This window comes from Primulina tabacum, chromosome 11, assembly GCF_025594145.1.
Source record: "Primulina tabacum isolate GXHZ01 chromosome 11, ASM2559414v2, whole genome shotgun sequence".
NCBI lineage: Eukaryota > Viridiplantae > Streptophyta > Magnoliopsida > Lamiales > Gesneriaceae > Primulina > Primulina tabacum.
The window spans coordinates 39,369,738-39,385,655 of NC_134560.1; the positions used below are offsets into that span (position 1 = coordinate 39,369,738).

At 34.3% G+C, this 15,918-nt stretch overlaps 2 protein-coding genes and 1 long non-coding RNA gene across 5 annotated transcripts; all 3 read right to left on the reverse strand.

Annotated features, from left to right (window-relative positions):
• Positions 1-467: 467 nt before the first annotated feature.
• Positions 468-3,895, reverse strand: LOC142517836 (uncharacterized). The gene is made up of 2 exons (XM_075620299.1): positions 1,986-3,895; positions 468-872 (listed from the first exon to the last, which is right to left on the reverse strand). Exon 1 carries the CDS (start codon positions 3,836-3,838, stop codon positions 2,000-2,002), a length of 1,839 nt encoding a protein of 612 aa, XP_075476414.1. The 5' UTR covers positions 3,839-3,895; the 3' UTR covers positions 468-872; positions 1,986-1,999.
• A 708-nt stretch (positions 3,896-4,603) lies between these two features.
• LOC142519286 (uncharacterized) lies at positions 4,604-8,448 on the reverse strand. 3 transcript variants are annotated; one of them, XR_012813747.1, is made up of 5 exons: positions 8,312-8,448; positions 8,150-8,185; positions 7,239-7,323; positions 4,991-5,080; positions 4,604-4,917 (listed from the first exon to the last, which is right to left on the reverse strand). It is a non-coding gene; the product is annotated as an uncharacterized LOC142519286 (long non-coding RNA). The 3 variants fall into 3 exon arrangements; XR_012813749.1 differs by having other exon boundaries at positions 8,150-8,215; positions 8,312-8,393; XR_012813748.1 differs by having other exon boundaries at positions 8,150-8,234; positions 8,312-8,393.
• A 1,903-nt stretch (positions 8,449-10,351) lies between these two features.
• Positions 10,352-11,577, reverse strand: LOC142517686 (uncharacterized). The gene is made up of 2 exons (XM_075620068.1): positions 11,364-11,577; positions 10,352-10,688 (listed from the first exon to the last, which is right to left on the reverse strand). The coding sequence occupies exons 1-2, from the start codon at positions 11,553-11,555 to the stop codon at positions 10,533-10,535; spliced, it is 348 nt and encodes a 115-aa protein (XP_075476183.1). The 5' UTR covers positions 11,556-11,577; the 3' UTR covers positions 10,352-10,532.
• Positions 11,578-15,918: the final 4,341 nt, after the last annotated feature.

Genomic DNA, 15,918 nt, shown 5'->3' on the forward strand with positions numbered 1-15,918 from the left:
TATTCGCTAAATAAAATTTGAACTCGACTCGATCACAGCACTAATTGCATACCTCAAATTAAATGTTATAATCCAAATACGATATTAAAGTTTTCCAGTGGGAAAAAAATAAAAACTGGTTAATTTATTGAAATAATAAATTCATTATTTCAACTTTCACCCTAGAATAACATCGAAAGTTAATAATAAATTCAGTATCAGGAACATACAGATTCACAGGAAACTCGGTGAAAAGAAAAAGCGACGAGAAAATTAGGAGAAATTGATGTAAAATAAGAAATATGAGTAGCCATTCTACTTAAACACTAAATGTTCAAAATCCCCAACCCAGTAACAATCTCCCACTAAATACAGGCAAAGGGGGCACAAAGAGCAAGATCCTCCACTCATGCGATGATGGGTAGGTACATATTTTCAAGAAGATGATTCAACAGTATGAGATGAGGCTGGACAAATAAACAATCCGATGAACAAGACAATCTTCTTTTCTTCAATTTTATTCAAATGTTCAGAATAAGACAGCTAAAACAATTGTTTATCACAGTCTAGACACAATGAGAACCGCGGATGAAATCAATTGACTAAAGAAAACTTTATCGGATTGCCATTCAGCATGAAACAAGAAGCGACTACAACTACACACTAGGTTCCGTACTGGGAAATTAGTCTAATGCCGCTATTCAGAACAAAAAGATTTGCATATCATGAAAAAGAAAATGGTGACTGAGATAATTCGACGAGAAAGAACATTTAGCCTTTTTAAATCCCGATCATCTTTAGTATTCCAGCCCAGTGAGAGAAGGAATACATAATCTAATTAGCTGAAATGCTTCCAAAGATCAACATTTGGGGTTGGGGACGTCTCGAATCATCTGCAGAAGAGGAGAGAATAATATCAAAGAAATAAATGTGTGGTGAGTATGAAAATAGTTAACATATAGAGCATCCCACAGAGAAGCTAATAAAACGATTCACATATACTGTCCTATAAAAGCGAGTGGAAGCACTACAAGATATGCTTGATTGAGACCAAAAGTAGATTTTTCCTGTCCTTTTTCACATCTAAGAGTTCGACTCCTGGAAGCTTATGCACATGAGCCCTCAAAAACCAATTTTTTAGCATTATTCGAATAGGGAACTGGGAACATATCGATAACTCAGCTTCACACAGTAAGCTGCTCACAAACTAGTATAACAAACAACATGATTATGGAGCAACTTCCAAAACACAACATAAACTCACTTTAAGCTCATTCATTTTAAATGACTTGTGTTTAGTATCATCTGCTTTGACATTTTTAAGATACCAAACAATATGTACAAATGAATATCTAAAAACAACATTTATGTTCAAGAAATGCTACATAAGTTGTCAGACATGTGCATTCCAGAACACGTCCACAGCAGTACTTATATATATCAGAATATGTCGACTTTACTGATTTATATATATAATATAACGTGTACACCAATAAACAAAGACAGCTGCTACTATTGTTTATATTACAGCCTGAAAAAAAGAGTCCATATTACAACAGAATCATACCTGTTTCATCGAAGTCTATGGCAGTGCATGGAAATAAATTACATAATAAAACAAGATAACAAAGAGAAACAAGAATCAACGAAAGGCAGGACCACTCTCTTTGTCATCAATTCTTCACAAAAGCATTTAAAATTTATGTGGTCACATCTTGATTTTCTATGATGGGTAACACAGTTAATATTTTTAATCAGGACAAGAACTCTCAAGATTATTGCTCAGATGGCAAGTCATGGTTTGAATCTAAATATCCTGTAATTTTTTCAGTGTTCCACAAGCAGCCGCAGCCAAAGAAAAAACAGAAAACTATGAAACACAAGGACATAAAAAATCAGATTAGTTTCGCAAGTAACAAAATTTCACTAAGGTAAGTTGATCACAGTAACAAAAATCAGCCTAAAAAACACAATTGGTAAGAATAGTGAGGTAGATGACAATGCACCAAGCACTTTGTTTTTACTGATGAAGGTTGATTGTCCTCAATTCTGTATCAGAATGCAGATTAGCTTCAACAACTGAGCCAGAGTGGGAGCCTTTCGTCCTCTTGACATACTTAAAAAAATACCGGTCGACTTCTTCATCATTGCCACCAAGTGGCAAACTTAATTTGCCATCACATTTTTCAGAATACCCAGCATGCAAGTCAATTAAGCAAGGTGCACAGTCCTGTTTTTCACTTAGAAAAGCATCAGAAACTGGTCCAGTCAAACCAGATTTAGTACATTTTATCCTCTTACTGTACTTCACAAAGTAGCGGCGACTCTCTGCATTGCAACTCCCGTCTGGCAAAATTACCATATCACCACACTTGAAACCACGATCAGTCCTAGTATACTTCAGATTATAGCGGTCATTTTCAGCATTGCAATTTCCAATTGGCAAATTTACCTCAGTATTGCACCTGGCAACACAAACAGTCCCTGAATCAACCAAAGGCAACTCATGTGTTATATAATCTGATTGATGACTCTGAGATTCAAATGTAGCCCTTCGATTGTCAAAGGAGCTGCATTCTACCCTGCCATTGCCTTCGCATGCTGTCTGTCTGAATCTAGTTCGCTGGTAAACTACCGGATCTTGTCCAAATCTATTTATATTGATACAAGGACCACTTTGATCCGAACTGACACAAACTAAAATCTCCCAAATATCACTATTCCACTTGATAGGTCTTCCAGTCCCAGAATCCTCCAGCTGTAACCTGAACTTCATCTGTTCGGGCAGGGTAGAGTCGATAGACCTAATTTCTTGCCATGTCTTCCTCTTTTTCTCCCGCTTGTACATTAATGGCCCTACCGCTAATTCATTAGCATCAGAATACAAATTCTTCTTGTCAGTCCAATTATTTCTTTCAACCTCTGCACTATTAGCACTCTGATCTTCACTTTGATCTCCCCCTGTAACTAATCTCTTACATGTTAAAACATTCATCAAATTACCATTTTTCAAGTCGCCGGAACACGAATTCACCTGGCACTTATCCCTCAATATCCTCGGAGAACTATTCATTGCTCTATGCAATCTAAAAGCCAACTCTGCATCACCAACAACCTTAATTTTTCCGCTGCAATCTGAACTCGCATCCTTCTGCTCGTCCCTATCTTTCTTTCTCACAAAATTTAAAGTGTGCTTCCCATTATTTGCAGTATTCTTGGCGACTGTGGCCTTCTTCAATGCCTGATCTTTGTCATTTACCGCCATCTTCACCTTCTCAACGTGACCGTAAGCATCCTTCACAGTCTTCTCCGAGGAATCCTTAGCTTCACTATCGTGTTTGGACGCGTCTTTATCCTCGCTCCTCCCACAAGTCCTAATCGAATTCTTTAGTGAATCCGGAACCCAACAATCGACGCAAACCCTAAAACCCAAATCTACGCCCAAATAGCAAAACGGCGCGCAAGTCATGTATTCCCCAGCACAATATTTATGAATTTTACGCTGACACACACAACATCTGAAAAGATTACCCGAATGATCCGTTTCTTTGAAGCAGTAAGGGCATGCTTGACCGGAATTGAGCTTCTTGCGGCATTTCCTGCAAAGGAGGACGATGCGCCAAATGCTGTCCAAGGGTTGCAGGCGATCCTTGGGATTTGTGTGGTTGATTCGACGGCCACAGCAATGGCAATCGGACAAATTGGGCTGGTCTCTGGTCCTCTTTTCGGGCGGCGGAATTGTGGTGGTTGAGGAAGACGAAGCGGAGTTGAGAGGAGCGGCTACGGGCTTGGGCTTCGGATCGGTTCTGAGAAGCTTTCGCAGAGGGGAAGGAGAATGAGGAGAAGGCGAGGGTGCCATCTCCTGATTTCGGTGCGCTCTTGTTTTGGGATTAAATGAACCAAATCAAGATTATCTGTTTGCTAAATAGTAAATCAAATCATTACAAATTAAAACAAACCAACCCAAACCTAAATCTTTGGTTTGATCAGCTTGATTTCAACATTGGTTTTAAACTTTGTTTTTCCAAAATAATCTTGATTTTTTTATTCGGAAAAAATATATATCTTAAACATAATAAACAATTTATTGTTAATATATTGATTAATGAATCGAATATTTTGTATGTGATTTTTTGTATTTTGTTTAGAATTTGTCCAAGAAAACCATTCTTCCAAACCTGTTCATAAAATATAGTTTCCACAGTTGTTTTAGTAAACCCATACGATTTTGAGGAATCATAATGGCAATTTTTTTTTAATCTGATTGATATTTTTAAAATGACAAAAACTTGTGTGACGATTTCACGGATTGTATTTTGTGAAACAGATCTCTTATTTGGATCATCCATGAAAAATTATTATTTTTTATGCTAAGAGTATTACTTTTTATTGTGAATATCGATAAGAATGATCCATCTCACAGATAAAGATTCGTGAGACCAGTCTCACAAGAGACTTACTCTTTCAAAATTACCCAGTTATCCACTCTACTTGGAAGAACTCTGTCTAATTGTTATTTCTGTTTGATCAAAATTATACTTTTGTTTTGTCTTCTGAAGTATGAAATTAGAGTAAACGATCTCTACGACAAACCAAAAATGGTAAATGGATAATAAAAATTCAATGGTAAAAACAGACACAAATGACTGCATAAAAATTGTGCACATAAATGAGTTTGACGCAAACGTTAGTTTTGCGAGAGACTGATTTTGAAGATGTCATGAATAGCAAAAGCAAACCATTGATTCAATATAACGCCTTTGTATTTTATTCATCAAGCAAGTCTCCATCTATCAAAAAAATTCCATCCAGTTGGGTTGCAAACAAAGCATCATTGCGTTTCTTGCGAGAAACAAAAGAACTGAACCGCTTGGTTTTGGAGAATCCATCAGCTCAGATATCCCATCATTTAAGATGAGTAAATAGCTTAGTAGCGACCTGCACACAGAAAATTTTCAGCAGGAATTTAACAAAATGCCATGCTCCAAAAATACGAGGGAAAGAGGCTTACGCATTTGTCGACACAACGCCAATAATCGAAATATTGCCCGGTGCAGTGCTTGTGACCAGATTCGTCCCCTTGAATTCTTTTAGCACATGCCTGCCAAATATTCAGGCGATTAACATAGTCTGTAACACCACAGATTTGGGTAGCGTGTGCCATATAACCAATGAAATCTGGCAGAACACTAATCATGAAGGAAAAATATTGAAGAAATAATGGAAATATTGCCTTCCATTAAAAAATAGATACACTCCGACATGGTTAAACTGAGAGTGAACTACGAACTACTATATGATAAAATCATCCGTCCATATCGCTGAAAGAGTTTATTTCATGCCAGAATGCATGCTTGTAAAAGAGATTTTTTTTTGCTACACATTACTTGATGATAATAGAAGGAGTAGGCAGATTAAAAAAAGGACAACTAAAACTCGCCAAAATCAATTAGGAATGTAATTAAGGAAATAATTAGTTCCACACTTCAATCGCAGAAGCCATTTTATTTGAAGATTGTACAGCATGAACAAATGATCCATGACAGATAATTGAAGGACAGTCTAGAACACAACCAAATTAACCAGGACTGTTAGTTACATAGAGGAAATTTTGATACTATCTTCAACAAGAGAATGCCAATAGTTATGCATCCATTCTGACCATCAAGATTGATATGGGTGTCCAACAGTATTCTCATCACACAAAGCAATTTCTTTCTTATTATAATATTATTATTAAAAAAATATTCCACAATTAATAGCATAATATATCAATGTCATAGAATCATGGAAACACGTTCTACTCAATATGAGAAAGGACATGAAGTATCCACTTTTAGAACTTTTCTTACACTCCAACATAACTCAAATCAATACATAGTGACGTTCAATTTAATAAAGAGAATGGTGGCATTTGGTTGGCCTCTCAACTCAACTCAAAAGTTACAAAAAAAATACTGGAAATTTTTGAAAAGTCGTGTGGATATAAATCTGTTAAAGCAAATGAGATGTGTTTGAAATGTTACTGTTAAAATAAAAATTTACTCATTCTCAAAAGAAAAATTTTGGGAGAAGTTTTCTAATGTATTGATCAAATAATTTTGAAGTCTAGGTTAGAGGAGCTTGAGATCCCAAACAAACAGAGAACTTATTTTTCATTGACAAAAGTGGCAGAGAAAATACAGGGTATGATTTTGTTATTCTGAATCCTGAATTACTAAATTTGTTCAATGGCTCCACTTATTTGATATTCCTTGAGAGTTCTCCAAAGCTGATCTGCGGGAATTCAATCCCCATAGGCCATATCCAATCATCAGTGAGATCGTTCCAACCAAGGTAATAATTCACAGGTTCATCAATTCATTTTTCTGCTCAACAGGATTTATCCCAAGAGGACTCCCATTTTTACAAGTTTCAATAGTTCTACTTACCAGACAAAATGTGCAAAAAGAGACATCTAAATATCACCCCGAATGTAGTCAAGCTGATTGATCTTTTCACAATCAAGAAAACAAATGCATAAATTAAATATCAGTGACCGTACTAAAACTCGATCCTTGCAAACATTGAAGTGCGTATTAATATTATTTGTAGCAAGACAAAAGCAAGCATTGTTTGCAATATAACATTTAACAATAGTCTGAACTTCAAAAGCAAGCACTGTTTGTAATATAACATTTAACAATAGTCTGAACTTCAAATATACTGTTTCAGAAAGAGAGAAAAAAAAAAGGATGATATCAATTAAACTATAATTGCGTGCACAATACCTAATAAAGTACAAGTACCCTGCACTGTGTTTATGATCTAACTTTTGTTTACCATTCATACATACCCATGCATGCACATGAGTCATGACCAACACAAACTCCAGATTACTTTTAAATTTAAAAACCCTCATTTTTCTCCAGGATAAAACAATAGCAAGGATGCTAAATACATTTCCAACTCTCTATATTACAACTAATTCTCAGGGAAAAAGTCCATTTTGAATTGGCATTTGTGCAAAAGGTTATCAAAGCATAGATGATATGATGACAATAGTGATGTCTGAGCATGTCTAAAACACAACAGCAAGGCCTTTGCGCACTCAGAGATGCCAGAATAGTAAAACTACTCTATCTTTATTGTTAAGGGAAATGCTGCAATCAAATATGCTAAGGCCCAAAACAAGAAAATAAAGGAATAACCGAAAATTCAATAACAAAGAAAATGTTGAGTTAATTTTTGTTGAGTTAATTAACTTCAACTAAAATCACCTGATATTCCTTCAGTGGCCTTGTACATGGCGCCTTACATCGATCTTCGAATTCCTTCTTCGGATCTACAGGCTCTTCGTCTGACCTAAATGACACAAATACATGAAAGAGTTTAGAAAAGGGGTGCTACTTCTCTAATTCAGATAAACACATAAATAATAAGCAATCTGCTTGCTAATGTATACAAACATTTCTAACGTAAGAAAAAATTACAGTTTCCAAGCATGTGTGCTGGCTTGGTGATGAGACAGAAAGAAGATTCATTTAATTTATTTTGAGAAAGAAAGAAAATTAATTGTCCAAAGATAAGCTAAGCCTCTTTAGAAAAGCTAAATGTATAGTCTCGTCAAGTAGACAATGATTTTCATAAAATTGTGAAAGTACATTACTTCTAAAAAATAAATAAAATCATGGGGCAAGCAGGATACAAGCCAAACCAAAGTTCCTAAGGATGATCCAAGATGTATATTAGTCAAGAATCAAGATCCATCACCAACTAATGATAAAAGGGTATAGTTGCTTCCAAACTGGATGGGCATCTTTATGGGTGGAATGAGCAGATCAGTGGACTTGAGTAAAGGTCCTAATAATATAAGTCTATCCACAAATTACACTAACTTGGCTTTATCACAAGAAACTTGGCCTCTGGCTTTCACACCAACGCCCAATGGCATCAAGAAATACAAACAACACACACTAAATGACAAGAAAAATCTTACCTTTACAGACCAGTTTTTAAGAATCTCACAAGGTTCATATGCTTCAAGAAAGGGAATTATTTAAAAAAAAAAAAACCTCCGATATCAACTGTGGCAGGCAGGACATCCTTTGATAATATGGATCGATAAATAAGGAACATATATAAAAAAAATTAACAATAAATATAAGGAAAAAAAAAACATATGACTTACATGTTAAAGCAACAGAAAACTATCTAGCGAGAGAACCTGCAAAAAATTCGGCCAAATTCAATCGATCTTGCAACCGAAAATGTGGCTGAAGTAAAAACGGCGATTGAGAGATCTTAGAGGAAAGATAAGATCTAAAATGTGAACGTGAAATTAGTGTCTTACCGGTGGATGCGGGCGGCGGAGCCGAGGGGAGTTGCTACGCAAGCCGGAGACGGGAGAATGGTCAGAGTAAATTTAAGAAATTATTTTTGATAAATATTTATTTATTTTTAATACCAATGGTCGGATGAGAAGGAATCAAGCCGCAAGGCAGTGATGAATTAGAAATTAAATAAGGATATTTTATTTTTTAATCTCGGTCAACTATTTTTTTTAAGAAAATGACCTCCTCAAGTATATTTGAAGGTCATTTTCTTAAAAAAAAAAGAATTGACCGAGATTATTTAATCAATTTTCCCGATTAAATAATAGCAATGACAGGGATGGAAATTACAAAAAAAAAAAATTTATTGGAAAAAAAAAACTTTCAACTATAAGCCAACGATTTCGATTGCGAAGGGGAAAGGAGAAAAGATTGGTAAGCCACACCCATCGTCGGAATTGTGGGTATAAGCATGTATCATAGTGATTGACAATAAAGTGAACAACACCGTTACGAAAAATGGGTGCAATCAAGAATTTTTTTGCAATATGGGTTAGGTTTTGACTTTGCAATGAATTACTCAGAGGAGGAAATTAGGGTTTTCAAAATTGTTCTCGATCTTCTACTTAAACATTAAAGATTTGTATTTTTTCTCATTTTATCTTTTTTTTTTGTTAAAAAAAATGTGCAAGCATGCAACACATACATATACTAGTTTATTATATTATAATTACTTATTATTTCTTTAATGTTATACAATTTTATCACCAAAGGTTTTTTAAGCAAACATTGATTTCATGTGCAAATTTTGGGATAAATAATTTGTATTGTACATAAATACATTTTAGTCAATTTGACACATGACCAATTGAGAAATTTATGTTTTTTGTCATGTATTTTTTCTTTGCAAAGTTCTCTATGATTGTTTTGTCAAATTTCAATTTTAATCTTTTTTTTTTCCAATTTAATCAATTTTTCGTCATGACGTTTATGTTGCACAAAATATGGACTGATATAGTACATAAATCTTTCGGTAAAGAAAACCAACGAACAGTACAGTGAAACGAACAGTAGAGGAAGACTTAAAATATATCAAACCGAGGCCTGTATGAAATACAGCGTCTTTAAAACAGATTCATCCCCTCCGGTATGTGCTTCGAGGATGTACTCGGACGTCTGTTTCCCGGGATACAACGGAGCAACTAGCAGTAACCTAGCACGAGGCACCACTATGGCGAACTGAAAATACCTGAACTTTAACACGAGGGCAGAGGAACAGCAGCAGGAGGAAAGAGCAGCAGCCGAGACAAAAGTAAGAGTGCTGAAGGAATGAGACTGCAGTAGAGTGTGTGAGGTGATTTTGAAGGACTTGAGGCTGCCTATATATAAGTACTCGGGTTCCATATGACAGTCACTGCTGACCATCCGAAAGGCCAAAGGTCAGTCTAGTTGGAGCACCAAAGGTCACTCCAGTTGGAACACCAAAGGTCAGTTCATAAAATAATTTTCGAAAATAAAAATAGCAAAAACCAGGTGAACCTTGGTGGAAAATTTTTGCCTTGATCGATCTAACATTCGACGCACCCAAGTTACGTTCGTACGCTTGCACACAAGTCAAAGTCTTTTTTCAATGCAAATCGGGCCTATGATTTGCACCCCTGCGCCGATGTGCACGAGAGAGAACCTCTTGACCAATCTCTCTTATACATTCACAAAGTGTAACTTAATATAAGCTCCGAATGCCATGATTATTTTCCTATGTGGTACATTTCTCACTTACCATCTACTAGGCCTTGCTTGTCCAATTTTCCATTCAAAAAGAACAAGCCCAATAGACCTCTAAGTCCAACAGTTGATGTAGAACTAATGCGGGGTTGACATGACATCAACATTCCCGATAAAAAATGACTATAATTTCCAAAACTCGAAAGATGTCAGACTGAATAGACTTAAATTTGATAATATAAATAACCAAAATCTTAAAATGACGACCAAAATATGAACATATATATACCAATTTGAGGATTAAGCAAATCCAAGATATAATTATATTGCTCAATTATGTAAGAAGATACACCAATTAAATTCCCAACAATATTATAGATAGTAATAAATCCGTTGACAGAAATATTGATCTCAATGAATTGAATACCATCAACAGCAAACATCGAAAGATTCAAGGGACTAATTTTCTTTTGAAAAAGGAAAAAATATTAATTATAATAAATCAAAGTATCCTCCTCAAGCAGTAGCCTTGGTGGATTTCTCCTCCGATTCGGACGCAGCGACCGGTTCTGGGACAGGAACTGGTTCAGGCCTTGATTCTTCTTCTTCAATCTCGTTCTCTGGAACTGTTGTCGCGTTGGAGCTCCCCTCAGGTTCTTTTGGTGCTTCCTCCTGCGTTCATTAATGACATCAATTAATATAGTATTGAGTCAGAGCCAGTGGTCGAGCCAAAAATATGGTTCCGCCCGAGCTAGAATTTTAAACTTTAAAATCTTTTAATATTTTAAATTGATATAATCGGGCTAATATCAGATTATTCCAAAATTATACAAAGTTTACATATAAATTTTTTTAAAAAAATTGGGCCACCTGGTGGCTTCGCCCTTGGTCGGAGCACACGCAACGTATGTGTAATATATGTTTCTATATATTTTTATTATAAAACAGCTTAATAATTTATATTTAATTTTTATTTAAAAACGCAAGATAAATCACGTCATAAAATTTTGGATAGGATTGTTTTATCTGGTTTTTATCGTTTCCAAATTTCCATGAAAATATGAAGAAGGGAGATGCGATATTGAAAAGCTAATTTCTCCAAAAAGTGATAAATAATTCGTATCATATTAATTTTGACCTAACGGGATGAATTTACTTCAAAATTAATCAATTAACTTCGAACTCCAGTTTACAGACAAGAAATTACATCAAATGATTGGATAAATCAATAAGAAACTAGCACATTTTAGATTAAATGAATAAACAATATCATAATACTATTATATTTTTAGAAAATGAAAAAAAAAATTAATAATGAATATTTGAATTAAAGAAAAATATAATCACCTCAACGAGGAAAGTTCTAAGAGACTGATTCTTATCGTTTTCTACCACCACCATCTTCTCTTCCTCTACCTTGGTCTCCTCCGCTTCCGCCGTGTTGGTGGGGACTAGCGTCTCCTCCTTCGGCTGTTCCGGAGGTGGTTCGGCGATGACTTCACCCCTCATGGCCTTCGGCACACTAGCACAAGCACCCATTTTTCTATTAGTCAATAGCAAAGCAAAATTCTTGATTGATTTTTTCTCGAAGGAAGAAACGGGAAAAATGTTGTGTATAATATGTTTGTGTATTGCAGAGACGTTGGATATATATACCCTATATAGGGTTCACTTGATCGTGTATGGTTTCCAAAACTCAATGCTTCAAAGAAGATTAATTGTTGCCCAATGGTTTGAACATAATGTTTTTTAAATTTTTTGATACATTGAATGTTCCATTTCTAAGGTAGGAAAGTGGGTGGGGCCACTGGAGATTCTTTCCTCGTATTACTAACTCAATAGTATTTGTTTCCATAAATCAAATCATAGCATTAGTTACTTGTGCTCCAAGTTTTTATAATCTGACGTGTAGAAATAAATGTTTTAATTTTCCCCCTAACGAACTCTCTAAATCCATAATTTTAAATTTCACTTTAATTCAATTTTTTAATCAAATATAAATTTTTTACTAAATAATTTCATCAAATTCAATGATATTATCTCCTGATTATTGTAATTATTAATTATTTGAATAATATCCCAAAAATAAATAATTGGAATTTTTCTAAGTATCCTTAAAAATTAAATCAGAACAATGTATCTGTATTTGTCAAATTTTTATTAATTTTTTTAATAGATTGTATATAATACAGTCTGATGTATTATATCTAAATACACCTATTTTATCTAGAATCTTAAATTTTCATTTTTTATGGTAATGAGTAAATTAATGTCTATTTTAATTAAAATAAATCTTATGTATTTTATTTTATTAAATTTCATTAAAAAAGTATTGACAATTAATATATATTGATCAGGTTTTAATAAACGATTGTTGGGTTAGACAGTGCATGAGTGAGACTAGTATTGTGATGAGTGACCTCCTAAGAAGTTTTCATGCGTCAAGATGCTGACGTTGAGCCGCTTGATCTGGTTGGCTAGGTGAGCCGTAAAAGAGTGACGCCATATCTTAATAGGTAATAATGTCTCTGCTGAGTACATGGACGACGGTAGGTAAAAAGTAAGATTGATCTATAAAATATATGAGACAGCACCAATAGATATACACACACATCCTCGGACTCATGTACCTAATTGACAAACGGGTTCAAGGGACTCCTAACAAGGACTAAGGACTAAGTTCCATCTCCCGATCAGCAGGAAGTCAAAAAGATTTCTCTAGATCTGCGCGATTCATTAACACTCAATTAGGTGCATTTTTCACAGCCACAAGTATAAAGAAATAAAATAGAATATTGACTAATAGCTATAACTTTTGACTTAATTGTAAGCATTTGATCCTAATAAACGTTATATTTCAGTGTGCTATTTAATAAAAAGTTCATCAAGTTTTTTTTACTCCAAATAGAGTATGTAAAAATCGTAATTTTTTTGAAAGATATTAACAATAAAAACCATACTGGCAAAATTAAGAAGACCACCTACACAAAATCTTCCCTATCTTTTTTTAAAAAAAATCAAAACCCCATATATTAGTGATAGCTTTATATTTTCACGTAAACTTGTTAAATATTTTAAATGACATACTTTGAAATAGTTAAAAAAAATTAAAACATATTTATTTTTTTACATAAATGAATTTTATATCTTATACCAAGATAAAATTAATACGTTGGAAAACCTAAAACAATTACAATAAAGTTTAAGGAAAATCAAGTTAGACTTTATCAGATATATATTAAAATTTATTTACAAAATGTGTTTATTGGCCAATGACAATTGTTTTGCAATTGAAGTAATTGAAATATTGTGCTTGAATTGATGCACGATATTTTAAAATATTTAACTAGCTAGTATTATTATCATCGGTTATCATTTTTATAAACGAAAAATATTTGATCTAATATAAACGATATATAATCATTTTTATGATAATAAAGTGTTAATTTAATTCATTGCTAATATATTATTAATCACCGATTGATAATATACATATTCATACTAATCAATAGGGTTAATGGTGTTTTCAGCTACTAGTTTAAACGAGCATGATATAAAGAATTTTTTTAGTTCGAATTCGGCTTGAATCATATAAATTCGAGCTTGAGCTCGATACGAAGCTTGCATAGTTTTGCATACAAATTGTATAGATATCCATCCATCAGTTGCCAAAGCCCATTAAAGATTCAATTGGTTTGCACGATTAAAGGAGTTGGCCTACGACTCATGACTGATAAACGTGGAAGATGATCAAAATTGTTCGGAATAATGAAACAAAAAGCAGAAGGAATTAACAGAAGTGTCTCTCAACAATTTTCATCAACAAACTACAATAAAAAGCTTCAGCAAAATTTCATAAATTCTAGCTTAATTATGTCTCATTTTTTTAGTAGTTTTCTTTGCTTTCTTCAAAATTTCAGCATATTCCTTCAGTTCTTGAAAAATGTTATAACCAGTTCATAATAGCATAATTTAATTAGTTGCTATTCGTGAATTTATTTTGCGATCTCTTTCAAATTCCTTGTTAAATTTCTTAGTTTTATGGCAATACCGAGAGAGTTACTGCTAACAATCGAATCTGAATCCACATCGTTTGATCGTAGAAGTCTGATTATAATCACAAATTTGGAACGATCTCGTGCCTGACATGCCCATAATTTTTCTATGCAAACACATGGTATATATTTTTCTATTTTACGTGAATTCAATTCGAATTAGAGCTTGATGGGGTCACAGAGGTGATGTATTCGACGGTGATATTGGACACTGGATCTCCATGTGAGCGGCCAACTAGTTGTCTGAATGTGTAGGAGGATTGACGGACAGCGAAGAATTGGATGAGTTAGAGAAAGAAGATGAAATAGAGTGGTTGAAACATGTTTTTTATCTTGAAATTAAGAAGATAGAAGTTAGAAGGGGAGGAATATCACATATTTATTTATTTTCCTCCTCCCAAATATTTTGTCTTATTTACTTGGGCTCAGTAATTGTAAATGAGATAAGACAATATGGTTATATTAATAAATATAGCCGAATTGGCTAGGGGGAGGGGCATTTGTTGCACTCAAATTGTATAAAAGCTCATCAGTTGCCAAAGCTCATTAATGATTTAGTTGATTTGCACGATTGAAGAAGTTGGACCTACCCATAACCGATAAGCATGGAAGATGGTCAGAATCACTCGGAAGAATAGAACAAAAAGCATCAAGGAATGAACGGAAGTGTCTCTCAACATTTTTTATCAACAAACTACAGCAAAAACGTTCTGCAAAATTGCATGAATTATAGCTTAGTTCTGTCGCATGTTTCCAGTAGTTTTTCCTTTGCTTTCTTCAAGTTTCAGCATATTCCTTAAGTTGTTCTTGTAAAAATGTTATAACCTGTTCGTAATAGCATGGTTTAATTAGTTGCTATTCGTGAATTTATTCTACAATCTCTTTCATATTCATCATTTAATTTCTTAGTTTTGTGGCAATACCGAGTAAGTTAGAACTAATAACTGAGTGGAATCCACGCCATTTGATCATAGAAATCATATTATAATCACAAATTTGGCACGATCAGGTTAATATTAAAACTTGGGCGTAACTCAACCCCAAAAGCTAGCTCAAGAGAGAAGATTGACAAAGTCCATATATGAAACTCCCAGAGATTTTATCCAACCGATATGAGACAACTAACACACCGTTCTGACGCCCAAGAATGAACATCTGGAGCGTGAAGTTTACAAATGACTCAACTATGACAGAACGGGTAGCCCAATTATGAACAGTCTAATACATAACGGCGAAAATTGAGCTCTGATATTTTGAGCAAGCTTTTAGGGTTGAGTTATGTCCAAGTCTTAATCTTAAAATTGAGTTCTTTTAAAAAAAAAATTGTTTGAGTTTTGATTAAATTCGATATTTTTGATAATAAATCAAATATTTTTCGAGCCAATATGCAAACAAAAATATTATTTTCCGAATTTATAATTATTTATTTATTAAATATTAGGTCTTGAAATCGAAAACAGGTATCAATTTTGGCATTCCGGACCTTTAGTAGTTGGTATTGGTACTAGGCGGTATAACACGCAATGGACAAATAATATGCGGTGGAGAGTTGGCGCCATCCCACTAAAAGATGGGGGCCGGGTAAGCATTTCAAAAAGCGGAACTTTACACTAAAATAAGAAACACAAAACAAATCGGGACACGATAACGATGGAGAAGATGGTGATAGCGCTTGTGGTTCTGCTGCTGATTTCAGCTCATATGGAGGGGGTCAAGCCCGACGCCTCCGACTGTTACGATGCCTGCTCCACGGCCTGCGTCAATCCCCAAAAACGTAAATCTCATATCGATCGATCTTAATTTGTTTTACTAGCTAGGAATATACATAATTCGTATGTGATTTTGGT